Source organism: Suncus etruscus, chromosome 4, assembly GCF_024139225.1.
Source record: "Suncus etruscus isolate mSunEtr1 chromosome 4, mSunEtr1.pri.cur, whole genome shotgun sequence".
Classification (NCBI taxonomy): Eukaryota; Metazoa; Chordata; class Mammalia; order Eulipotyphla; family Soricidae; genus Suncus; species Suncus etruscus.
This window is the reverse complement of record NC_064851.1, coordinates 25009599-25036574: the sequence shown is the minus strand read 5'-3', so window position 1 is coordinate 25036574 and position 26976 is coordinate 25009599. Positions and strand designations below refer to the sequence as shown.

At 31.5% G+C, this 26976-nt stretch overlaps 1 protein-coding gene across 1 annotated transcript in view; it reads left to right on the top strand.

The window, feature by feature from the left end:
- Positions 1-26976, top strand: part of NEGR1 (neuronal growth regulator 1) — a 919240-nt gene that overhangs the window by 559603 nt on the left and 332661 nt on the right. The window contains exon 4 of the mRNA XM_049772064.1: positions 8560-8691. Coding sequence (XP_049628021.1) covers positions 8560-8691 — 132 coding nt within the window. The remainder of the gene's footprint in view (positions 1-8559; positions 8692-26976) is intronic.

The window sequence follows — 26976 nt, the reverse complement described above, 5'->3', positions numbered from 1 at the left end:
TAGTGCTAATTATTTCTGTTTAATGTCCAAACTCATTGCATTTCTTGTTTAGCTTCTGTTGATTTAAAATGAATAATATCTATCTAATCCATCTAACTCTAATTATGCATGGTTCCATCTGCTAACTATAAAAAATATTATAATATTACCTGATTTTTCTCTGAACTCAAAGTTCTAAGTACAGTTAACAGTTTAACCATTGATTTTCTGCAGGGGAAAAAATCAGTGCAAGCAATGAGGTCTCCTTTTATAAGGAAGTCTCCTTTGCATTAAAGAATATTATAATGAATTTAATGTAATAAAATTTGAAAATCATGACTTTTAAATCAATCTGGTAGCCTTCATTAAAAACAAAGGAACAAACAAATGTTCTATTTATTTTTTACTTTATATATTTTTCACATCATAGCAACTTATTTCTCAGATAAAAAATAAATTGGGCCTTGTGTCATGCAAATAGGTCAATTTATTTTCTGAGATTCAAAGAGAGTGGAACTAGGATTTTACTTTAAACATGTTTATAGAAATAAATATGAATGCATTTATATGTCTAATTTCTTACTTGAGTACTTACATTTTTAATAAAAACTTTAAATTAAATCACTGCAAGATACATTTAACAAATTGTTTATGGTTGAGTTTCATTGCAGTCATACAATAATTTCCAACACCCATCTCTTTACCAATTCAAAATTCCCAACAACAATGCCCCAGTTTCCTTCCATCTATCTCTCTGCCCTCCTTTTTCTTCTTTCTCTTTTTCTCACTCTTTCTTTCTCTTCTGTTATTCTTCATTTTTACTCCTTTAGAGACTGTAATTTGCAATATTGTTACTGAAAGGATATCATGTACATTTTCTTACCTCCTTTAAGCACCCAGTTCTTATTCATAGTGATCATATCCACCTATCATGGTCATAGGAGCACATTTTAAAGAAGAATGTTTTGGTGAAATACTTTAAAATACTAATTAATTTAGCAGTAAGTTTAAGCAGAAGAAAAAATAGTGATTACAATATTGTTAGAAGCAAAGTCTTTGATTTTCACTCTATACCAACATGTTTACAGATATATAATGTGATAAATACATAGAAAATGTGTGTTCTTCTCACGGATATAACTATAGATTCATAGGGATTTAAAAAGTTAACCTTTCTCTTCTTGCAGAAAATGGTGCTTATAGAATAAATATATAGTCACACTTTTATTCATTATTTATTAAATATTAAATAAACATTATTTATTTTACATTATCATACATAAAAATTAAATAAACATTATTTATTGTTCCTGTAGCCAATGAAAACTTCTACACAGCTATGAGATTGTAACATGAATATTCTTGTTTCTTTTAAATTTGTAAGTTACTTTGGATGCAAACATATACACACAAGAACATAGTTGTGTTTGTGCTCCTGTATATGAGGATATCCATTCAATTTGTCTTCAACATAGTATCATTTTTATTTATTCATAAACAGGGTAGTATATATTGTCAGAAAGAGAAATTATATTCTGTTGCCTACCTTAATTGCTTCCATTTTCCTTTATTTTCTGTGCAGGCATTTTATGTTAAAATTGTTTATTCTTATAGCATCATCAAATATTTTTCCTTTTATTTTGGCATATAAAAAGAAAGTAGAGGCTGTCTAGTTTGTTGAGAAATACTCAAAAGATTAAGGAATACAATGATGATGTGTCTGTTAGAGTAACTAAAGATTTCTCATTGTTATTACTAATATATCACCAGAATTTGATTGTGATGTCATTGTTTGAATTGTAAGATTTCTAAATCCATCATAATACAGAAACAATATTTTGATGAGGGGAACAGTACAGTATTCAACCTCTGAAATAGCTAGCTTACGAATTATTTTGTATATTCAATGATGCTTCATAGCTTCATAAAACCCTACTCTACCTAACAGGCAGTAACTTAAAAATTTAGAAAGCACAAAAATCTCTTGCTATATTAGTGTAATCAGGGAGCTAGTCTCATATATATTCATATTTGTTCAGATTCAAGAAGAGCTAACCCAAATAATCCTTTTGCAGAAACCAAAAATTTAATGTGTTAGGAGTTTAGAAGTGTTGGGGTTAGAATCCTTAATGTGGAGGGTTTTAAACTCTTTCTGCAGAGAACAGCAATATTTATTTCCTCAAACATTTTTCCTTGACACTGTAAAACTTAAACTCTTAGTTTATTCATTTCTCTAGCACCGACTTCAAATATGAAGTACCCTTTTGCTCATAATAGAACATCTTACACATTTTTTTTTCATTTGGAGCTGACTGAAGGTTTGTAAGAAGGATCAAGGGATTGGTTTAAACAGGCAGATTTAAGCACACAGAAACAAGCTCTGAGTTACTTGGAAAAGAAAAGAGATGGAGGAGAATATAAAGAAGGTAGAAAAAGAGTAATAAAAGAACCACTGCTCCTTTTTACATATTGTAATTTTTGAAAAGAAAAACTCAATGCCTTAAAATTGCAACATTTTTTCATTGATATGCCCTTTGATACTTTAAATTTGCTTGAGGATAAACAACGCTTTGTAATTGAAATAAAAATAAAATTCTAATATCAAATTTAATTATTTTAGTTTATGTAAACATAGTATTAGCAAAATATGGGTACAATATATAAGGTCATTGATATATCTTTTGATACTTTAAATTTGCTTGAAGATAAATAATGCTTTTGTAATTGAAATAAAAATAAAAATTTTAATATCAAATTTTATTATTTTATTTTATGTAAACATAGTATTAGCAAAATATAGGTATATTATATAAGGTCAGGATAACATTTTTATTAACTTCATGATACACCTATATTTTGACCAAGATAACATTAATAAAATAAATCTATGTGGGTTAAACAACAGAAATTCACTTTTTTATTGTTTTGGAGATTTAGAATCCATGATGGCAGTATTGAGAAGGTTGATTTCTTTTAACATTCCTTAGGGGAAACTCTTTATACAACCTCTCTCCATGGTTTATATATAGCCATCGTTTCCCCTGTGTGTTCCGCTGTGCATCTATATTTCCTTTTCTTCCATAAAGAAACCAGTCAACTTTGATTAAAACCTAAATTTTGATTAAAGTACTTGCTAGTGACCTCATTTTAACTTGATTAAAGAACCTCTTTAAGGAGTCTATGAGTCAATATGGTCACATTAGGATTAGGACTTTGACATTTGAATTTTGGGAATTAGAGAATTCAGTTATTTAGGCAGAGGAACCAAAATTCTATTAAATATTAATTTTAGTTTAAAGATACTGAGTTACTACTGATGAAAATTAAAAATATCTAGAGCCACAGGACCGTTACAGCACATAATTGGGATTAGCCTTAATGATGTTCCCAGACATTGTTGTACCTCAAGTTACAGAGGAGGAGCACTCATGACTGAGTCTTACTCAACAAAGCAATGCGAGGAGCAAACTTGTCCTATATTGCAGATGAAAAAGATAAAGAATGAATATATTGAGCCACATAAATTTAAACAGTGAGTTATAAACAGAAGATAAGTGCAAACTAAAATTCCAACGCTCAGTTAAATATTCTATAACTATTGTTATGTGGCAAAGACAACTTTATTAGACTAGCATATATAGACTTGAGCATTCAGATAAGTTGTAATACTTTTAAATGAAACATAATAGAGGTATCACATGGTGAGCAGCTGTAACATATGACTCTATTCAGAGAGGCAGTAAATAATGCATTGCTAGCAATAGATTCAACCTGGTCAAAACGGAACTCAATAGCTATCAGCTTTCTACACAGTAACAGCTGATTCTTTACAGGCATGTTCTTTTCATAATTTATCCCATATGAACAGTGGTGTGTGTGTGTGTGTGTGTGTGAGAGAGAGAGAGAGAGAGAGAGAGAGAGAGGAGAGAGAGAGAGAGGAGAGAGAGAGATGAGAGAGAGAGAGAGAGAGAGAGAGAGAGAGAGAGAGAGGAGAGAGAGAGAGAGAGAGAGAGAGAGAGAGAGAGAGAGAGAGAGAGAGAGAGAGAGAGAAGGGAGCAGGAGAAAGGGGAAGTGGCATTTTCTAGTTTGTATAAAGTAAATATGCTATTTCACTTTCCTCTTCTGCAATTTAAATTTTGAAAGCAAAAAATAACTAAAATTATCATTGCTAACTGAATTGCTTATTTCCAGAGAAAGTGAATCACAGATCACTAAATGTAGAGACCAGGAAATAGTTTCAAAATTAAAAATGTGTGACAGCAATTGGAAAAGCTGAAGGTTTGTAAGAGGGATCAAAGGCAGATTTAAGCACACAGAAACTAATGCCTAGTTGCATAGAAAAGAATTGACTGAAAGAATAGAGATGGAGGAAAATATAAATAAAATAGAATATTTAAAAGATTACTTTTTTACATTACTATTTTGTTTATTTTTATCTTGTAAAAATAAAATGCCTTTCAAATTGATTGTTAATATATTATACACATATATGTTATATGTAGTTTGATTTTATATGTTACACTAAAGGTAAATAGTAAAACTAATATCTGAAGTTTGTAAAAATTATATATACTCTTACAATATGTTCCTGATTTTTATAATATTGAGATTTGGCTAGTATTTTTTGTACTTATAAATAAAATCATGATATGAAAGGTTAAAATGTAGCCTCATTATGTATAAACTGAATTATTTACTCTGAAGTCCATACTCTGGTTAGTTCTTTTTTCCTTACAGTTATATATCTTATTCTTTGATAAGGTTATTATATGAAAAGAATATGGTTTAACTCAGTATATCTACACCCTCAATTTGTCAAATGACACTTAGATTCTTCATCTATCAACATAATTAGTCATTTGTATGCTATTGTTAACTATAAAGTGGTATGATAACTGTTTTAGAAAACTTAAAATGATGATTAGAGATCGTATTTATTTACTTACTTTAGGCTTATGACATTTATGTGTAAACAAAGTGGAATACAAAGAATTTATCAAGTTATATAATAGAAATACATCAGTCTATTTTATATTAAATAGTTCTTCCTTGTAATATGTAATTTACCTATTTACTACAAAATATTATTTTTGTTTTGTAGTGATATACCCATAATTCTTAGTGATAACCAAAACACCATTAATTATAAGAACATCAGAAGTAATTTTTAAATTTATCTTAGCTTTAAATTTTTAAGTGGTCTGGGAAAAAAAGTGGAATAACTAGCTTATGAAACTGGATCATTGTATCAAAGCGATTTATAAAGCCAAAATAAAGGCATTTTCTGGCATTAAAAGGCACAAATAATTTTCCCACAGGTCTTAGGTTAAGTGAACACATTGATTATATCACTGAAAGTTCAATGACAGTACTAAAGAAATACAACTGAAACTTTTGTATAATCTTTCTATTAATGTGCCTAAGTGTAGACTATATAATAATGCCAAAGCAATTTTTTTCTAAGGAAGTAGTAATAACGTTAAACTAAAAATATTTTCACATTTTTGGTAACTCCCTAATGCAATATCTTATTCTAAGAATATAATAGTTTAATAAATGAATAAATGCCCTTCTAACTGCTTTTGAATGTTATTTCTCTATATGAATTTATGATAATATACAACAGATAAATCAAAGCCCATCTCTGAATGAACTCTAAGCTACAGAATATGCTGATTAAAAAGGACCCAGAACCACAAAGTTCATCTTATAGGAAGCTAAAATGGAATTTTTAACTGAAAACCCAATAATGTTTGCATAATGAATAGAAACTCGTGGCTTCTCTATCAAACTTCTAACATATGATTAACCAAGATCAAATTCTTTCTGTAGAGAACTGCCAAAATTTGCTTCTTCCTTGAGGGACCAAAAAAGCAAGGGGGAAAGTAATTATGATGCTACTTCTTATAAGTGAACTTTGCCTCATACCCAATTTTTTACAAATATTTTCTATTATAAATATTTAAATTTTTCATAATTTTATAGATGTGTAATAGTACATAATATGATTTTTCTTTATGCTTACAAATGCTAAAAAATAATTCGTTGTAGTGTACCATTTTGGGGGTATTGACAAATGCACTGCCGTATTTTCAGTTCTATTATCATGAGAGATCACATTGGTCAGGCCAAGAAATTCCCTTGTTTTGTTCTATCCTCTTTCTTCATTCTACTATCTCTGCTATTTCTAGAATGTTATATAAATGAATCCCAATAGTATATAGATTTTGAGCCTACTTTCTTTAAGTAAAATATATTGTATATATGCAAATATTGTGTTTATGTTAATGTTATTGCAAATCATATTCCATTATGCATTTTGGCACAATAAGCAAGGTCCAAGGCATAAATCTTTGCCTAAGAAATTCTAGTTGACCAGAATGAGAATGAAGCAAGTATGAGTTGAGCATAGAAATAGAGCTACTTATATCAAGTAAGAAAATAATTAAAGGGGCCGGCGAGGTGACGCTAGAGGTAAGGTATCTGCCTTGAAGAGGTAACCAAGGATCAGGACCACGGTTCGATCCTCCAGTGTCCCATATGGTCCCCCCAAGCCAGGGGCAATTTCTAAGCACTTAGCCTGAAGTAACCCCTGAGCATCAAACAGGTGTGGCCCGAAAAACCAAGAAAAAAGAAAATAATTAAAACTTACCTTCTAATGTGTTAATTCATGGTTAAAGGAATTAGGTAAGGAGATGCTTAGATTTATAAATATGTTGTGTAAAAGTACAGTAGTACAGTTTTTTGCATGTATCATATGCTTTTCTTAATGGTTTTTATTATAGTGTTTTATTATGATAGTATTGACAATATAGTCCATTTTCAGTTGTACAACTATTTTGTTATGAAATGCTTAAACATTTACTAGTAATTATGGAAAGTGTAAATAAGAAAATTGTTATATAGTGGGGAGGAGAAAGAATGTAAAAATTGATTATGTAAATTTTGCAGTGAACTCCAAGGTCAGCACTCATCAGACGTAAATGATGCCCACTAAAGCTCAGTGACATAATGATCCTGATAAAACATTTTTTCATGCATATTCTTAGTGTTTTAATCAGTATTGTAGAATCTGATATTTAGCCATTTAGGAGAGGGAAACAATATCACTAGGGGCCAAATCCATATCTCATGCACATATTTTAATCATCCAACCACAGTTCTAAGTTCCAAAACCAAATTACCAAGAAACAGTGGGTTCAGAATTATACTTATTCCTATAAGTAATGTGTGATCTTCCAGGTAAATGGGAAAATGGTGTAAACATATATTCTAAGCACTGCAATCCTTTATGAAAATATTGCATTTTTATGTTGCAAGCATATCTATCGGCCCAGTTTATATTGACCAAAGCATAAAAACACAGGGAAAATTTAAATTGGTAAAGATTCCAGATTTAGAAACACATAACTAAGTTTAACTTAATTTTATTCAGATAAAATTATATCTAATATTCTCTAACATCTTTAACATTATAGTTTAGCAAGAACATAGATGAAACAAAAAGTTTTACTTTTGAAAATTGTTTCACATTCTTACTCTAAATATGCATTAAAATGAGATTTTCAAGCATATGAGGAGAGAAAGAAGAGTCTCTTAAAATCACAGATATCAATTGTTATTTTGTCACAGAGAAGGAAGATTTAGTGCCATTACTTATGCATTGAAATTCAAATTTCAGTATTCTCTGTTTCAATATCTTTGTTTATATTTTGAAATAAATATATTGCCATAATTTTAGAATGAAAAATTGTTTCCAATGCATATTTGGAATATTTTTCTCATGTGTTTTTCTATACTTTTAAACTACTGTTATTTTTTTCAGATAGGGTTAGATTATAGATTATTATATCCGCATATTATAGATTAAAATAAAATTAAAATGATTTGTTTACATAGTTGAATTCTTCCTTTGGGAGCTATAAAGCTTAGTGACATAATGATCCTGATATGACATTTTCTTTTTATTTTTTTTATCTATATAATATTTTCCCATGGGTGTTGAGTGGGTTATCTATAATGTATGCAGCCTACCTCTCACAGAAACTATAATGAACACTGTAAATTAAAGCATGGCAATTATTTAGTTTATCTCTTAACTTTTATGAAATTACATGGCTTGAAACTATGAGAATGAGTTTTATTTTTTTCCCAAAAGAAAAGTAAGATTTAGTTAGGTTAAGTGTCAAGTTCTACCTTACACTGTATAAAAGTCAATATGTACCAAGTCATATTAGTGAATTTCATCTAGACTGCTAGAAGGTTGTTGAACTCAATTACAGAATTGTGCAGTGCTCTATTTGATGTGTGAAGAGGTTAGGAGACCACAATCAATTAAAAGGAACACATGTATATCCTGTTCAAGGGAAACAGTTTTTAAAGTATCTCTTGTTCATTTTCGACTATTTTCTCTGACTTTTTCCCTGAACACAGGATCACAAAGACTATAATAATTCCCCAGTTTCATTTGAAATTGTTTTGTCAGCAATATTTAATAGGAACACAGGAGATTGTTGTTTTACATGAATGAAGCTTCAGGCTGCTACAATTAAACATGATGTACTTTTTTTTTTCTTGCAGCAAAACCATTTGAAAATGGGCAATATTTGGACATTTATGGAATTACAAGGGACCAAGCTGGAGAATATGAATGCAGTGCAGAAAATGATGTGTCATTTCCAGATGTGAAGAAAGTAAAAATTGTTGTAAACTGTAAGTTGTCATCTTTTATCAATCCAAATTAAAAAATATATAAAACAGTCCAAAAATACCATTGAAAATACATAACACTGTTTTTAAAGAGGTGGTCAATTGACAAAATTTTCCTATTGTTGTACATGTCAAAGTTATATGTCAAAATAATGATGAAAATATTATATTGTAATAGTAATTGTGCAAGTAACCATATAATAATTCATTTTGATGTGCAGAAGAATATTTCTGTACTAACATAATCTGACATTATAAAATATTGTCTTTTCATATCAGAAGTGTGATAGATAAAATGTTTTCACTCTCAAGAGTTTTATTAACACCCTATTTTATGGTGGGACAAGGACTGCAAAAGAGCTTATTTTTGAGAACTGGTTACATTAGTTATTCTATTTAAATGAAATTATTTTACAATGTGTTATCCAAAGTATAAAACTATAGCTTTATACTTTTGGCTTACATTTGAATGTCTTTATTGGAGGAGGAAGAGTACTTAACCAAATAGTGCTTACTGTTCCTGGGGATATTTAGGTAGCAAGGATGTACAGTTCATTGCAAGGCTCAGAGATGATGACCACTGGCAGTACTGGGGGAATCTACAAAGCTACAACCAGTGGTATACAGAGAAATATGTGGCACTGAGGTCAAATTAGGATCCTTAAAATGTATACACTTGACACACTTTTATATATATGGCAATTGCTGATAACACATGTATTATATTGTACCATATATCAGAATAAATTTTTCCAATTATATCCAAATATTTCAAATTAATTTGCATGTATTATTATGTAGAACACTAAATATCAAAACCCTTAGCAGTTGAGTGCCAGCTATGAAATCAACTACCATCAATTTACATTTGTTATGATTGTCCTATATATCTATAAAACTCAGAAAATAAGCATAATTTCAGATAAAGTCATGTTCAGGAGAACCCTATTTTATCTAATGTTATGTATAAATATTTAGTGAGATTCACTAAAGAAACTCATTAAAATTGGAAAAGAAACTCAAATACCATAAAGTCAATTATACTAAAGAGATGAAGGATCTATACAAAGAAAACTACAATGGGCTGGAGTGGTGGTGGTGCAAGTGGTAGGGCTTTTTCCTTGCACCCGCTAAACTGTGACGAATCACAGTTTGATCTCCTGGGGTCCCATATGGTCCACCAAGCTAGGATCGATTTCTGAGCACAGAGCCAGGAGTAACCCCAAATGTCACCGGTGTGGCCCAAAACCACTCAAAAAAGAAAGGAAAAGAAAAGGAAGGGGCCAGAGAGATAGCACAGCAGTAGGGTGTTTGCCTTGCAAGTGGCTGACCCAGGACCGACATTGGTATGTATCCCGGCATCCAATATGATCCTCTGTGCCTGCCAGGAGCGATTTCTGAACATAGAGCCAGAAGTAAATTCTGAGCGCCCTTGAGTTTGATTAAAAAAAAAAAAAAAAAAAAAAAACAAGAAAAAGAAAAACTACAAAACAATGCTGCAAAAACTGAAAAAGGGCACAAGGAAATGGAGACATATACACTGTTCATGAATTGGGAGGATTAACACCATTAAAATAGTAATGCTTAGCAAAGCATTGTGCAGATTTAAAGCAATTCCTCTAAGCATATTCATGAAATTTTTTGAAGTAGCTCACGCACTCCTGAAATTTATTTGGAACAATAAATACCCAGGAATAGCTAAAGCAAACCTTAGGGAAAAGAAGATGGGAAGCATCACTTTGCCCAACTTTAAATATTACAAAGAAATAGTCATTAAAACAACATGGTATTAGAATAAAGACCACCCCGCAAAACAATGGAATAGACAAGTATTCAGAGAAAGACCCCCAGACATACAAGCAATTATTCTTTGATAAAGGGGCAAGAAACGCAAAATGGAGCTAGGAAAGCCTCTTCAACAAGTGGTGTTGAGACAATTGTTGAGCCATATGCAAAAAACAAGTTCAAGCTTCTGTCTAACACCATGCACAAAGGTCAAATCAAAATAGATAAAAAAAGAAAAACCTTGAAAACAGACCTGAAACTATAGGGTTTATAGGAGAAAATGTAGGTAAAATATTTCATGATATTTAGACTAAAGGCATCTTCAAGGAAGAAACACTACTGTCCAAGCATATGAAAGCAGAGATAAACAAATGAAACTACATTGAATTGAAATGCTTCTGCACTTCAAAGGATTCAGTGACTAGAATTTAAAGTTCACACACAGAATGTGATAAACTATTCACCCAACACCCATCAGATAAGAGGTTTATATCTAAGATATTCAAGGTACTGACAGACCTCAAAAAGAAACAACCATCTAACTTCATTCAAAAATGTGGAGAAAAAATGAACAGACCAAAAGATACATAAAAAAATCAAAACACTAATCATTAGGAAGATGCAAATCAAGATAACAATGAGATATCATCTCACACCACAGAGATTTGCACACATCACAAAAACAAGACAAACTAGTACTGGCATGAATGCAGGAGAAAGGCCCTCTCATTCATTGCTTGTATGAATGCCATCTAGTCAAGTTTTTCTAAAAACAATACAGATATTCAAAAAAACAAATACAAAAACAAAAACAAAAACAAAAACATGGAATGGAGATTTGGTAAACATCTTTAACCCAGGGAAAATATAAAAGAAGGAAAATGTTAAGCATGTACTTTTTAAAACATACCACAAACTACTTGCTTGCTTGCCTTTCCTTTTTCTCTTTCTCTTTCTTTTTATTTTTCCTTTATCTCTTTTTATCTCTTTTTCTTACCAGAGGCAGTCAAGTCTTACTCCTTGATCTGTTCTCAGCATTAGTCCTTTAAGAGCTCAGTGGATGTGAGCAGGGGATCAAACTTTGATCATCTATGTGCAAGGCTAACACCCTACCTACTGTAACAACATTTTCAAAATCTAAATTCTGTTAGATGAAAGTCATAAGTTGAACTGTTTCCCAACATAATAACACAATTCACTTTCAAAAATGCATCTAATGACTTTCACAATTATTTAAATATTTTATGTGGTTCTTTCTAAATTGTGTCTTTGAAAATTCACTTTCCCAACTTTCCTTGAAAGCATATTTAAAATGAATTGCCAAACTGAATTAACACTTCTGAATCAATATATTATGTAAGCAATGAGATATTGTAAAGATTATAGTTAAATGCTAAATTCTATCTTAGTTTGGTATTGTTAGAAAAAATCCATATCAGCAATATATCAGCCATGTAGGTTGTGTGTATGCATATATCTTTCTGATTATGAGGAAGCTTAGAAAGTGTTAATTTTGTGAATTTAGTCTTTTAAAATTCAAAAATTTAGCACAATCTATGACTTTTACTGAACTGATTTCCCAAAGGAAATTAACTGCTGCCTACAGTACAAACTTTAGTTTGTCAAATCCCCAAACTGAGCAGTGGTCTACATTACCATCATATCCCTTGATAACTCAAAGATTCTCTAAAGATAGATTCATGCCAGGTTCAAGGCAGCTGTTCTTTTCATTGTTATTAATCAATATTGATTGTGCATATAGAATTATAGTAGCTTTGTGTGTTATAATTTGAAGAGAAACTTTTCCCCCTTTTCCCAACTGGGTTTAACATGAAATGTAATGCATTTTCATAAGCTCTGGTAGATTGGTTATGTATTAAAACAATTTGAGGAAAAAAGTGAAGTTTCTACAAATTATAAATGTTTCAATCTTTTACTATTCACATAACATGTATGACACTTTCACTTTCTATTTGTAGACAACAAATAACATATTTGTTGTAAAATTTACACTTTGGTTTAAATTTGCATTATATTTAAATAACAATAGAATAGTGAAATGATTGGTATATTTGGACTAATTTTTGATTTATTTTATTTCTTAGAGATTATTTTTAATGGACTCAATTTTTCATTTTGAGTTGTTTATCTAAGCCTATCAATGAAAATTTGTGGTGGGCCAGAGGATTAGCAAATAGGTAGGGTGTTTGCCTCTCTTGTGGCCAACTGGGGATTGATCCCTGGCATTCTATATGATCCCACAAGCCTTAGTTTCTGAACTCAAAGCCAAGAGGAATGCCTGAATGTCATGAATCGTACATCCCCAACCAAAAAAAGAAAGTTGTGGCCTTTTAAAATTAATATAAAACTTGTTTCTGAATTAAAGGTATTTAACAAGTGATTATCCTTATGTTTATAGTGGGGTTTATAGTGGGGTTTATTTTTTCATATATATTCACTGATATACAAGCATATGGCTGCTATACATGCATATTTGCACACACATTTTAATTGCATGCTCCTTTTTAAACTGTAAAAAGGGAAATATAACAATTATAACAAGATCTTGAGAGATAAATCAATATATACTGAAAAGTATGTGTACAAGTGGAAAATAGTTTAATTCATTATTTAGTTTTGTTTGCTTGTGCCATACTAGTCATGCTCAGGGTTTACTCCTGAATTTGCTTCCAGATATTAATATTGGCAAGCTTCTGGTGACCCTGCCTTACCAGAGTAAGGTGTGTGCAAAGAAAATGCCCTACCCACTGTACTTTCTCTCCCAGGAGAATTACTAATGTTGGCAAGTTAAACCAAAGGTTGTAGATTTTGAATTTTATGAATTCTCTATTTAATTTACACATGTATACCATCCCTACAAAGTATGTGAGTGAATACTACTTCCATGATTTTTATCCTTCATTTAAAAAAATGGTAGGATGAATGAAAGACCATACACTCAACTAAATTGTGAAAAATGGAACCTAAGCAATCAGAAAAATTCCCTCATTGGACTATATGTCTATAATCTAGAAAGGCTAGGACAATTTATAGACAAATAATAAATAGGGAATTTGTTTTGAAGATCAGAGTTCCTTTTACAAAAATTTAGGAAATCATGGAATATCAGGCCCTTCAAAATGAATCCTGCTTGTAAAAAGGAGTAAGGTCTATCTTGAGAATGAAACTGTTTATTCTCCATCCTTCTTGTATGTATATTTCAGTAAAGAGTATCAGTTTGGAAAAGTAGAACTTGAAGAATATACCATTTCTTTAATCCATATTATGATTTTTCTAGGATTTAAAACCTAGGGAACAATTTATTTTAGTATCGCAGCCTAAATCTATAAATCCAGGGGAAAAACATTACACTTAGGAAAGTTCCTGGTTCATTGTAAATGACTGATAAAAATTACTAGAATGTAAGCTTATATATAGTAAAAGATTTTTCTTTTTCTGTTCTAAGATAATTTTCTGATATTTAATACACTACTTTCTAGTAAAAAATAAAACCATAAAACAATTTAAATAAGTAATTTTAATAAATTAGTAGTCTCCAATAGAATTATGTTATTTGGCACAAAGGAAAGAAATATTAACTTTGCTCCAAAATTATATTTTTTCTCAGGTAAATAAACAAATAGTTTGTTAATTAATTTTCTTGAAACATCTTGCATTTTGGCAAACAAAATTTTAAAATGTACTCAATAAAGATAAACTGACATTTGTATAGTATGTTTGACCCAAAGTATGGAAGCAGTATATTTTTTGCACATAATGCAATTGATGTTCTGGGAGATTAAATATTTGATTACTTCCATAGATTTTTAAGAGAAAATTAGACATAGATAAAGGAAGATTTTTAGTAAACCAGAAAAATATAGGCAATTAGATGAAGGTGTAACGGTAAACTAAATATTATTTCAATTTTTACTCATGACAGCAGATTTATAGATTGTTTTGGTTTTGTATCAGAAATTTTGGAGGTCAAAACAGTAAATATATTTTTGAGTACACTGTGAACAAAATTTTATTCAATAAATCACGGTACATGTTTGTGTATATTTTATCTAATGCATATTCATTTATGCAAATATGCACTTTATCTTCCACTATAACTTGCTGAGAATATGTGGAAGAGAAAGTATCAATTAGTCTAACTTAGTGCAATTGTATCAAAGCCTTAAATGAAGGACCTCCTGGGAGAGGTAGAAGGAGGGGTCTTTTAGGGATATACCCAATTTTCTTAAGGTATTAAAGTTTTCTCTGGAATCTAGAGCAAGTTAGGCAGACATGTCACACAAATTATTAAAATAAATTACAGATGACAAGTAACTATTATCATAAATGAAGAAAAAAATAATGACACCATTAAATTGTGAATGGGGTGAAGTTATTACCTTGGGACAAGAAGAATAATATATTATTTGACTTTAAGTTAGCATGATAGGCTTTTATGTTTTACCTAATTTTGACCTTTATTCTGACCATTTTTACTTTTATTTTTTATTTATCTTGTGTTTTGCATGCGGTTTTAATGTTTTATGCTTCTTTATTATTGTATTATTTTTTAAGTTGATTAACAAATTTTGAAAAAAGCACAGGTCATAAAATAAGATAATTTTATTTTCTAAATCAAGAATTCATTGATATGCCATCTCAAGTTTGAATTACTTTAGAAATGTTTGCAATGCTCAATCTTTTTAGTTATTGTTTACTAGATGTAGCTTTCAAGATTCTAGGGTTGACATACTAGTTGTCATGCTCACTGTCTTAACAGAGAGACACACTTTTATAGTTGTGGTGTTTACATATATTATGATTGTAGTGTTGTAAACTTTAGCTATGATTCTCCATTTTTTCTCTTTATGAATATATTTCTAGATATGGTTAACTACATCATTTTAGATGCAGAGGTTACCAGAGATTATAACCCAAATTGTGTGACACTCTCACATGACTAACTATGGTTAGGCAGTAAAACTACTGTAACACCAGAGATCACAAACCATGAAATTTCCAGGCAGAACCAGCATAGAATTAGGATTTCACTTGGTGCTAGACATAGTATTTTGGATATCGTTCATCAACTCACCCCTAAAAGACAAGTATTTTTTTAACCATGAGCCATATTATTACCTCAAAATATATATTTTAAAGTAAAAATAACATTTGTCATTAATGGGATTAATATTAAGCCAGAGAGATAAGGAGTCAACAAGTGTTATAAGGTACTTATCTTGCACGTAACTGACCACTGTTCAGTCCTGGCAGTGCATACAGTCCCCTAATCACTATCAAGAGTAATATCTGAGCCAGTAGTAAGCCTTAAACATAATTTATAAGAAATAGTTGTGATGCTTACATATATTATGATTTATAAATTTATATAAAATTTATAAGAACTAAAGCTTTGTTTTGTACTTTGGAAATCTTTTGGTATAAAGAGTTCAATTTTTAATTCTATGATTTATATAATCTCTTAGTTTAAGTAAGACTCATTAAGCTTTCACTGAAGAAAATCATGATTTCTTCTATTGAGGGAGATATAACTGGCCTTTTGTTTTAAATATAAAAAATACATTACAATTAATGACTAGTTGCAAAGGCTAGTTTTACTTAAAAAGCCTACTATCCAATTTAACTTAATTGAACTTCTCTCATATTAGCCAGGATTTGAGAGGAATTTATATAATAAGGGTCTATGGATAAGGGTCAGAGCAATAGCACAGCAGATTAGTGTTTGCTTTGTATGCTGCCAACAAGGGATAGACCTAATTCGATCCCCGGTATTTTATATGGTCCCCTGAGCCTGCCATGAGCAAATTCTGAGTGCAGAGCCAGAAGTAATCCCTGAGCACCGCCGGGTGTGGCCCAAAAACAAAACCCAAAAAAACATAAATAGGTCTATGGGTGATCTTTGTCCATGTGCTTATCAAAAATCAATGTCCAACTGTAGTAACTTAATAGGCATATTTTGTTATTCCCTTTTATTCTAAAAATAAACGATGATAATTATTTTTTGTATTAAGTGGGGAAAATTCTACTAGCTGTTTTATGGGCTTTGTTGTTTATAATTTTTTTAGGTTGCATTTATCACTTCAGAAAAGAAAGGGAAAAATATAATAGAGTTTGACCATCACTAGCAGTAAGAGAGCAAATTCTAATAGTGAAAATGCACTGTATTGTAAATGATTCCATGCCAAACTGATGACAAGTGGCGAAGACAAGAAAGAAAGAACAAATATAATTCACACACTTAATGTTGCTTCTGTGATCGTGTATTCATCCAAATTCATGCTCTACTTGCCTGCCAAGGGATCAAACTTTATAAGTCACAAATATTCTTGAATATATTCTTCAGATTTACCTTGAAGTTTCCTACTTTGTCTGAGCACACAGTTTATGAACCTGTATTTATCAAAGCCAAACTCAATTAGGATATTTTCTCAATGAGCCTTTTATATCAAACAAGACTTTTTTATATCAAACTATGGACTTGAACTTTTTTTTAGCAAACATTTTTAGATAAACTAATGAATGGATTTTTTTTCCAGATGTTAGGATGACAAGTCACTGACATTAAGTATTTATATTTATGTGATTTTGTAATATTTGTTTTGTATTTTGTGCATAGCCTACGAAGGGAGTGAAGATGTTGTGTTAGGGGCAATATGGTCAGGATATTATAAATTAAAGGGAGTGTTTCAGAGTTGTGGTAGATAAATTTGGAAAGGAACCAAATCTAGAGAGACTGACATTTTATATTCAAATTTGCTTCACCTGTCCAACCTCCTCCCATCCTTTGTTCCTGTGTCATTTTCTTTCTTGAAATGTATTTCTGTATTTTTTACATTATTATATATATCAGGGCCAGAGTGTTAGCACAGTGGTAGGGCAATTGCCTTTGCGTAGCTGATCCAGGATGGATGCGGTTTCATTCCCCAGAATCCCATATGGTCCCCTGAGCCAGGAGCGATTTCTGAGCACAGAGCCAGGAGTGACCTTTGAGCACTGCCAGGTGTGACCAAAAAAAAAAAAAGTGATATATATCATATATGTATATATATATATACATATATACATATTTATGCAATGAAGTTTATTCAAACCTCTTGGAAAAATTTTAAATGTGCAGATTTCTGATTTTACTCAGACTGGATTTTATTCTATATTTACTTATAAGTAAATGATTAAGATTTCTATTACCAGGTTATTGTTTAGAGTTTATAAACTAATAAATATAAGACAGAAAACAAAACTGAATTTTTTTAAATTCAGTTACTTAACCGGTTGACAACTTTGATGAATACATGACATATATATCTTTTAACTACCACTTTACTGCTAGCTTTTAACTACCACTCTTATTTTAAATGAGGCAAACATTTCTATGTATCCCCAAATTCTAATATTTGGTTGAACCTCTGATCCATTTTTTTAGGGCCTGCATGAATTCAATCCTAGAATGCATAAAACGAGGTTTAATGTAATGTGTTAGCTTCAATGTAAAATGAGTCCAGATAATCTCTTGTTTTGCATAGTCTTTGAAAAGTTATTAAGGATGATAAATTGGTTCTCTCATGCATTGTCACAAAGTTTTGACAAACTTTTTATTACATGAAAATTTTAATTTCATGGCTAGAGTAATTATAACAATGGAAAAGTAGAATGCAGAGAAATTCAAAGTAGGGATGCTATTTGTGCAATGGAGTATGACAGAGGGTAACAAAAACAGGCTATAGAATCAGACAAAGTGATATTTAATATAACATGTAAGATAACCGTCACTAGCTAAGGGCAAACTTTCTATATTTATTAGTATATAGCATACATTGAATGGTTATATTTGTTTACATATCAAATTTCCTGTGGTCTGTGAGCTCACTTAAAGGGAAAGTTCTCTTAGCTGTGCTTTTAGGCCGTGTTTACAGCATCTGCAAGGACAGGTTCTAGAGCTATTCACACTGATTTGTATGTAGCCCAAGTCCTGCCACTACTAATTAATCTTGGTTAAAATATAAAGCTCTATCTATCAGTTTCTATCTATCAGTTGGGGTGTATGAAGCCTAACTGAATAAATGTATGAAAAAGAAAATGTAAAGCAATGTTCTTGCCTTTATTTTGTGGAAATAGGAGTTTGCATTCTGAGAGCTTTCAAAATTAGAATAACATTGAGTTTCCCAAAATGTTGAAAATGGACTTTTATAATCCTGAGACTAGAACTGAAGCGATCTCGTTACACCATCTCACCTCTACTTAAATCAAAACTGTAGTGTAATGATTTGTAATAAGTTGTGTAAACTCTGGAGACATTTAGGAAGATAGTATCTTCTGAAGGGTAAGGAGATAGAATTACTGTGTTTAATGAGGAAAAAAAACGTGAATAAACAGTATGTACACAGGTGTTAGCTGTTAGAATGGCTGACACTAGAAAAAGGGAAGAACTTAGGAAATTAGGATTGTAGGTGAAGAAATTGTTTTAAATACAACAAAAAAATCTTGGGTAACGATGGTTTTCTCAAAAATATAGCTTATATATTAACTAAGACCTTTTATTTAATAGTGAATTAATGATTAGTGAAATAATGATGCACCAGCATTCTTCACTTGTCTGCTTGATTGCAAAGTGATGTTAAAAAAAGTGAAAAAAAAAAAAAAAAACACAGACAGGAAAAAATATCACAAACAAAAGCAAAAGGCCAACAGTTGGCCATTAATCAAATTTGATTTTCTAGGTGAAAATACAAGATGATAAAATCCTATTCAGATGACTGTAATTATCTTCCATGTCTAAAATGAACTGCTCTGCTTTGGTTGCCATGAGGTTATCATTCATTTAGTTTATTTAGTCTTGAAAAAAGTTTAGAGGGATTTATATCTAAGGCATTTTGTCCTCAATTATCTCAGAGTTCTAGTTAGGAATTTAGAATGAATTTTTCACAAAATTTTAAAAAGCATAAAAAAGATATATTAATTGTTGTGATGTAAATTGTGCTTTAACCTAGACTAAATATAACAGCCTTCTGTAGACTAGAATATAACTTGACTTTATTTGCACATTAATGCAACCTGGTTAGTTGACAATTATATGACGGGATGGAATAAGTACATCTGAAGTTAGCTGACTAGCACAAATGGTTTATATTGTGAGCATTTGTTTGCTAACTCCATGTTTTTCTCACTATCTGTTTTAAAAACCTTGAATCTCAGTGTAATTCATATGAATATATAGTCATTACTAAGACTTCTCATGAGCTGTTTGACAAAGTCCAGCCAGAAATAGAAGAAACTGATAATTATTTGCTTTTTAGAAGGCAGTAACATAGCACTTATTAAAGCATCTTGCTAGAATTTTCTAGATTATATGATGTCAAGAGTTAAATTTGTCTACCAAGTTGCTTGTTCTTTTTCAGTGCTCATTATTTAAACTAAGGTGTCTAGCCAATTTAGGGCTTAGATTTAGCACTGTGATAGAGATTTTAGTGAATGCGATGTATAGAAATGACATGGCCACTTCCAGCTATAAAAAATTTCCATGCACACTCACAAACTTTCTTTTCTTTTGAGCTAATTAGAACAGTAATTGTGCAACACATTGTGAACTTCAGATTGAGGGGAACAAAGCTGTCATTATCTTAAGTCCCTTGATAGCTACATAGAGAACAATATGCCTAATACCTTACTATATTTCACTCCTAATCTTTTAGTCTTCCAAAGCACTAAGACCTATTTGATGAGTGAGAACTGACCTCTTCATCATCCCATTATTTGTATGAAATTATTTGTTATCACACCTCAATTTCTCTTGATTTGTACAATCAAGGATCTAGATTCAAATCCTCTATCAAAAGTATAAATTTGTACTCACATATTTCTTGGTAAATTTAGACCAATTTATGATCTAATGCCTACTGAGAAGAGTATGGAAATAATATGCTTCACCACAAGGTGAACCATATACAACAAAATTATAATTCCCAATATTTAGGGTCCTGGTTTAGAAAATAGTCAAGAAAAATTGCATTATTTAGGTTTCTTATAAAGTTTTCTTAGACATACAATTAGATTCAAAGCAATATCTAGTACCAGCCTTTAACATAGACTTGAAAAAATCTGTTATAAAGACCTATGGAACCAAAGGTAGACATAAATCCTCATAGCCCCAAACCTAAAACAAAGGCCAATATTCTGAAAGAATTTTGACAAAGTAAAAGGATTCAGTTATAAAATATAAAACAAATTTTCCATTGGTTCCCAATTTGGTCTCTCAATCCCTTTTCCAGAATATTTACTTAACAGGCCCCTTGAAATACTCCAAATGAACACACAAAACAGCCCCCTATAATTGCATTTGAGACTCCTACTAAACCCTTGAATATTCCCATTATCTTCAAAGAACACTTTTACCACTTTGGGAAACACTAGTGTAATGAATGAAAGAGACCTGGCATTTGAAAAAAAAAATACCAGAATTTATTTTTCCCTGAATTTTGATGTTTTTATTTTGGGTGTATAAAGACAAAAAAAAAAAAAAAAAGAAAATGAAATGACAGGATCATATAGACAGTTGTTGGGTTACACCTTATTTTACCCAAAACAAAGATCATCCCTGGTTTCTTTGTGTGTTTGTTTACAACTTGGATTTACCACAAAACAGAAATTGTGTTATTTGTAAACCTAGGTGGGTTTACTGCCCCTCCCAGGGGTGGTCTCTGTACTCAATAAAAAAAAATGGCAGTTTTGGCAGGCAGCGAGGTTCATACTAGGTAGAAGACCTCTAGACTGCACGTGTTTCACCCTCTGCCTGATCTGGATTATTTCATACATGAACCTGATTCAGACTCATTGACCTAGGCTTGGAGATATGGTGTGTGGGGTGATTTTACAGATGTAAATTTCCAGTGTGTATGTGTGTGAAGAGTGTTTTATATAGAGGCTGAGCCACAAAGTTATTTCACTAACAATGAAAGAATATTTTTCTTAACCATCCAAAATCTACAATGTTGTTTCTAGTCTTTCTGATATAGTAAAAATATAGATATGAGGTATGATGATGACGATGATGTCTTTTAGCACCTTTACAGTAGAGCTTACTCTTGGCCCTATGCTTAGGTCCCTTGTTGGAGACACTCAGGTGAACATATCGGGTTCTGGGGATTAAACACAGGTTGGTCATATGCAAGGCAGGCATCCTATTTCTACTATGAATTCAGACTCTGTATCTAATGTTTTGACTTGTATTTCACATAATTTGTAATGATGATCACTTTCTATATGCCTATTGACCGCTCACATACCTTCATTGAGGAAATTTTCATTCAACACCTTGCTCCATTTTAATTTTTAATTGATAAATTCTGTGAGTGTTGCATAGACCCGTTAGTGAAATGTATGTTGTAAAAATATAGCCTCTCATTCAATAGGGTGTCTTTTGATTTTAGCCATTTTATCTCATAGTGCAGAAGCATTTTATTTTATATAATTCAAATATTATAGTTTTGCTGTTGTTTTCTTTGCCAGTGGAGCCATTTTATTGGAGGCATCTGGAGATCAGTGTCACAGAGCTGCCATAGTTTCTTTAGTAGTGAAGAAAATTTTTAACTTTATGTAGTCACTTTTTTATTTCTTTCAATGGATATAAATAAAATGATAAGAAAAGTAGTGGAGCTCAGAGACTATGGTTGGTTTTCTTCACAAGAATCATCCCTATTCAGGGACCATATATGGTGGCATATTTTTGAAACAGTCACAGCAAGTGCCTTACCTCTTGTGCTATCTCTTTAATTCTTGGTCAGTTTATTAAACCTCTTTTTTCTTTTTTTTTATTTAGACCATTATGAATTAAAAGTTCTTCATAGTTGTATTTCAGGCATTTAGTGACAAACTAAACAAGCAACAATAACAACAACGAAAAAGAGTTGCCCAAGTTTGCATGCTTAACATATACTAATGGTTTTATTTGAATAGAAGAAGCTTAGAACTATAGTATGACATTTAGATGTTATCTTTATTAATATTTAACAGTAGTTATAGAGTCACACTAGCTAATAAATACTGATGACCAAAGGGTACAAGCAATCCAATAAATAACATATGTATAGATACCATAATAATATTGGAGAAGTAATGGTTGTAATGATGATGGTGACAAGGATTATTTAAGCTTACATTGTATTATTGATGACAGGCAAAATTAATATTGTATATGAATGATGAACATTGCAAGGTACTCCTTCTTAAAGGAGTCTTTTCATTTTAAAATAGCTAATTACCTATCATAAGAACAGAATTACCAATTTTATGAGAGAAAGGGTTGTGTATTATTTTAAGTTTGACAGTTCCTATGTTTCTTGAGGCACTTATTTTGGACTCAAAAATGTTGTGACCACTATCATCTGATTAATGAAACATTAATTTATTATTAAGGCCAGGTGTAGAACTGATCATTCCCAAGATAACCTTTGAAATTAGGATGCATTTTAGTTTAGATCAGATTTTTCATGCTAAAATCTGGCTTTCCTCTCCTTCTAAGCAGGAAAAATACTGATGGTTTTGTATTTTGTGATCCTCTGTTTTTGTATTTTGTAATCCTCTTTTTCCTTTAATATTTACTGATAAGGCACATATGTCTGAAACTATCATATATAGAAAGAGGTACAATTCCCTTATATATTACCTATTTATCATCAAGTTAGTAGTCTTGTCTATTCAGTAGTCAACCACAATATCATTTTTACTTCTGTCTGTGCAACAAGCACTCTGTATTGCTGGATGATGTATCTGTTCATATATATCTAAGTAAAGCCTTTTATATAGTTCCTACATATAAAGTTAAAAAAATAAATACAATATTTTCCTAAAAAATGTGGAAGTGATAATGACTCAATATGCCAATGTAGTGTATAGAGGAGGATGCTACAAATTTTGTTGAATTGAAGTGAAAATATGAAAGACATAGTAAGAATAGCCTTATTTCTATATTGTGTCTATATTTCTATATTTTAAGTGGGATCATAAAATTGTTCTATCTTTTAAAAGTTTTTGTTTAATAAAGAAAAAGGTTTAAAACAGAAAAAAGTAAGTTTTTTCCCCTGTACAAAAAGAGAAAAGAATAGTAGAGGCAGATGTTGTTGAATATTTTAGCTTTCTAATATTTTTAATAAATGAGTACAAAGTGAGATAAATTTGAGGTAATATCATAATTAGAAGAAGATGACTCAGAATTTTCATACTAGGTACATTGGTCTGGTAAGTGCATACCAATAATCAGAAATACAGTGAAAAATGAATCCACAGACCACTCATTTTGAATGCATTCATTCATTCACAAAAGATCTCTATCTATATGTAGAAAGGTGGTGTTCATCAAGGATGCACCTATGATCTAGAAGATTAACAGAAAGACACAGTAAAAATCAGATTTAAGGAGAATATATTACCACAATGGTTGACTCACTTTCTAAATATATTTATTATTAAAACAGGAAGACATATCTCCATTGGTCTTTGCTGGCCTTGTGTTCTCAGTCTCCACCTTTTTCTTTTAATATATAATCATGATGTCCAGACACCTGTGAATTGGGGGCGACTCCCCAGGGTATGCGGGCTGGATCTGCTGGGCTGGAGCATGACACCTGCAGCCACACAGACACCATCTGCCTGCTTGCCTGGAGCACGCATGCAGCAGTTTGTTGAGGAAGTTTGCTTTTCAAGGTGCACAACTCACCGATGTTGCCACCTGTCTGGGATCTTAGAGCAGTTGACTTTGACTGGGTCAGAATCTGAGTTGGGGGCTGCAGGTCCCCTTCCAAAGGAGCTTTCTCTTCAGCTTTTCCCTAATTAGTGACCTCTACAAGGATAAGGGGCCGAGATCCTTTGTGTACACTTTGTGTGAAGAAAGGTTGGGGGCCTAGGCCTGTGGGAGGCAGCTCAGAATCTTCATCTTTCTCCCTGTCACTGTTAGCTTCCTCCTCTTGAAGGGGTCCCCGCCTTGTTCAGAATAGGTGCCATGTGAGTTCTGAGCTCTATGTTCACAGTTCAGCTCAAGAAAGCCAAGATTAGCCACCAGAGTCAAGGCACTCACCATCACTGAGGTCTTCTCGGGTTCTCAGATTCTGTGTCTGTCTTCAAGCACCAGTTGTTGATTTAATATAAAATATCAAGTCAAATTCTATGTATTGGGTGAGGTCTTTCAATACAGCACCTCTAGGCCCTTCAGCCGGTGGGTCTGAAGACGCAGAATAATGGCAGAGAAATAATCACAAGCAGTCAGTTGAAGTTTCATTGGAGATAGCTTGGTTTATTCTATGGCCCTATCTGCCATGCACATTTCTTCACATGCTTCACATTCTTCTAATGCTAAATTCTCCATGCAGAGCATCTTTTCCTTCTGCTTCTTCTCTAGCTCACTGTCTCATTATTCTTCTCTTCCCCCCAGACTCTTTTCTACACTATCTAAATCTCAACCCAGCAGGGTGCGATTAACATTTCAACAGAAAGGGGGTTGGGGGAAGGAATACCTTACAATATCCCTCTAAAAATCCCCTACAAAGATGTAGAAGGAAGATAGCTGACATAAAAGAAAAAAAAAAGAAAAAAAGCATTGCATTGTGTGTAAAGATGATTACAGTGATGAAGAGAAATAGAACTATGTGTTATTCCTTTCTATTCACTATACCAACTGTATAGAAGAAAAACTCTGAGTACAACATAAAAAATTGTTTTACACAGTATGATTGAGCTTGTTGCAACAGATAGGGAGGGAAGGGAAAGGAAAATGAAAGAAATAGTGAAAGGAAAGGTATAGGGAAGGGAAGGGAAGGGAAGGGAAGGGAAGGGAAGGGAAGGGAAGGGAAGGGAAGGGAAGGGAAGGGAAGGGAAGGGAAGGGAAAAAGAAAGGGAAGGGAAGGGTAAAGGAAAGGGAAGGGAAAAGGAAAGGGAAGGGAAGGGACAGAAAAAGGAACGGAAAAGAAAAATGTGAATGTAAAGTCAGAAATAACTTCTGTTCTATTGGGCAAAGATTATTTACTTATTATCTTTCTGAATTTGTAGGATCAGGTTTTCACTTGCTAATCCTAGAAGGCTCAACACAAAATCTATGTGCCTTGTAGTCTGTGACCTTTTATTGTTAACAACTCCTCTCTTTCCTACTTACTTTCAAAAGATGTATAAAGCTAGGGAGAGAAGCTCAGAAGAAAGTTAAATAGGAAAGGAGCATAACTGTTGTTCCTGTTCCAGTCTTAATGTAGAGTGATAACAAGGAGAACTGTGGAGGTGAGGGAGAGGATTTTCTTAGAATTCCCAATTGTAAGGTCCACTCATACAAATTTTTGACTGGATTTATATAAGGAGAGATTAAGAAACATGAAGTCCAAAATATAGTTTAAAATAGTTCCATGATGACTACATCCTGCGGTACATGGAAGAGAAAAAAAAAAAAGCAAACACATGCTTCTCACTGTAGAAAACATCTAAACATGAGTTTCACAATTTGTGTGTCTGTGTGTGATTTTCAAAGAACATGAAATGTTATACAAAATATAAATTCCACGTGTTGGGTGAGACCTAAATAAAAACCACATGTGCACAAAAAAGCAAGTAACCTGGAGAAAAATACATCAACAAATCATGAGATAAGGTACATGTAGCATAAATATTAGAACTATTCTAAGTAGAATACAAGCAAAAAAATAATAAACTTAAGGAAATAAAAATGAAAATAAAATGTAGATGTTTCATCATTTTACAAAAATTGATTATTTAAAAACTTAACAAAAACTCTTAATAAACTAGAAATATATTTATCTAACAACACATGTTAACCATCAAGCTTCTTATAAAATAAAAATATATTTAACTTACAAAAGTTATCTAAAGTTATGTGGATGATCTGAAAATAAAAGTTATCTAAAGTTATGTGGATAAAGTTATCCATCTAAAGTTATGTGGATGATCTAAAAATAAAATGAAATTTCTTTAAAATCAGTTAAGTCAGGATGATCCCTTTCATTACCTTTTGTAGTCATACTAAGATCAGGAAAATAAATTAATATAGTTACAAATTTAAAGAAATCTAATGTTGCCAAAAATCCAAGATGATCTGATTGCCTATATACAATACTGAAAATATTCATAAAATAATAAAAATAAAATTATTCTCATAAATAATAGATATATAGATATATAATTTTAAATTATATTAATGACCATATCATTTTAAATTATATTGTTACAAAAAGGTCATGTTAGGTGAGAAAAATATCAATATAATCACATAATATCAATTCACTGATGATAAGTTAATCAAATATAACATGTGTTTAAATATATTTAATGAAAATGAAGAGATATAACATATCCAGAACTGTTTTAGAGTCTTTGGTACTCAATGGAGATTAATTAGAATTTTAATAATACAGCAAACTGATTTTTATGAAACTTGATTAACTAATTCTAAAATTTATATTAAAATTTCAAGAAATAAATTAAAGACAAAGAAAG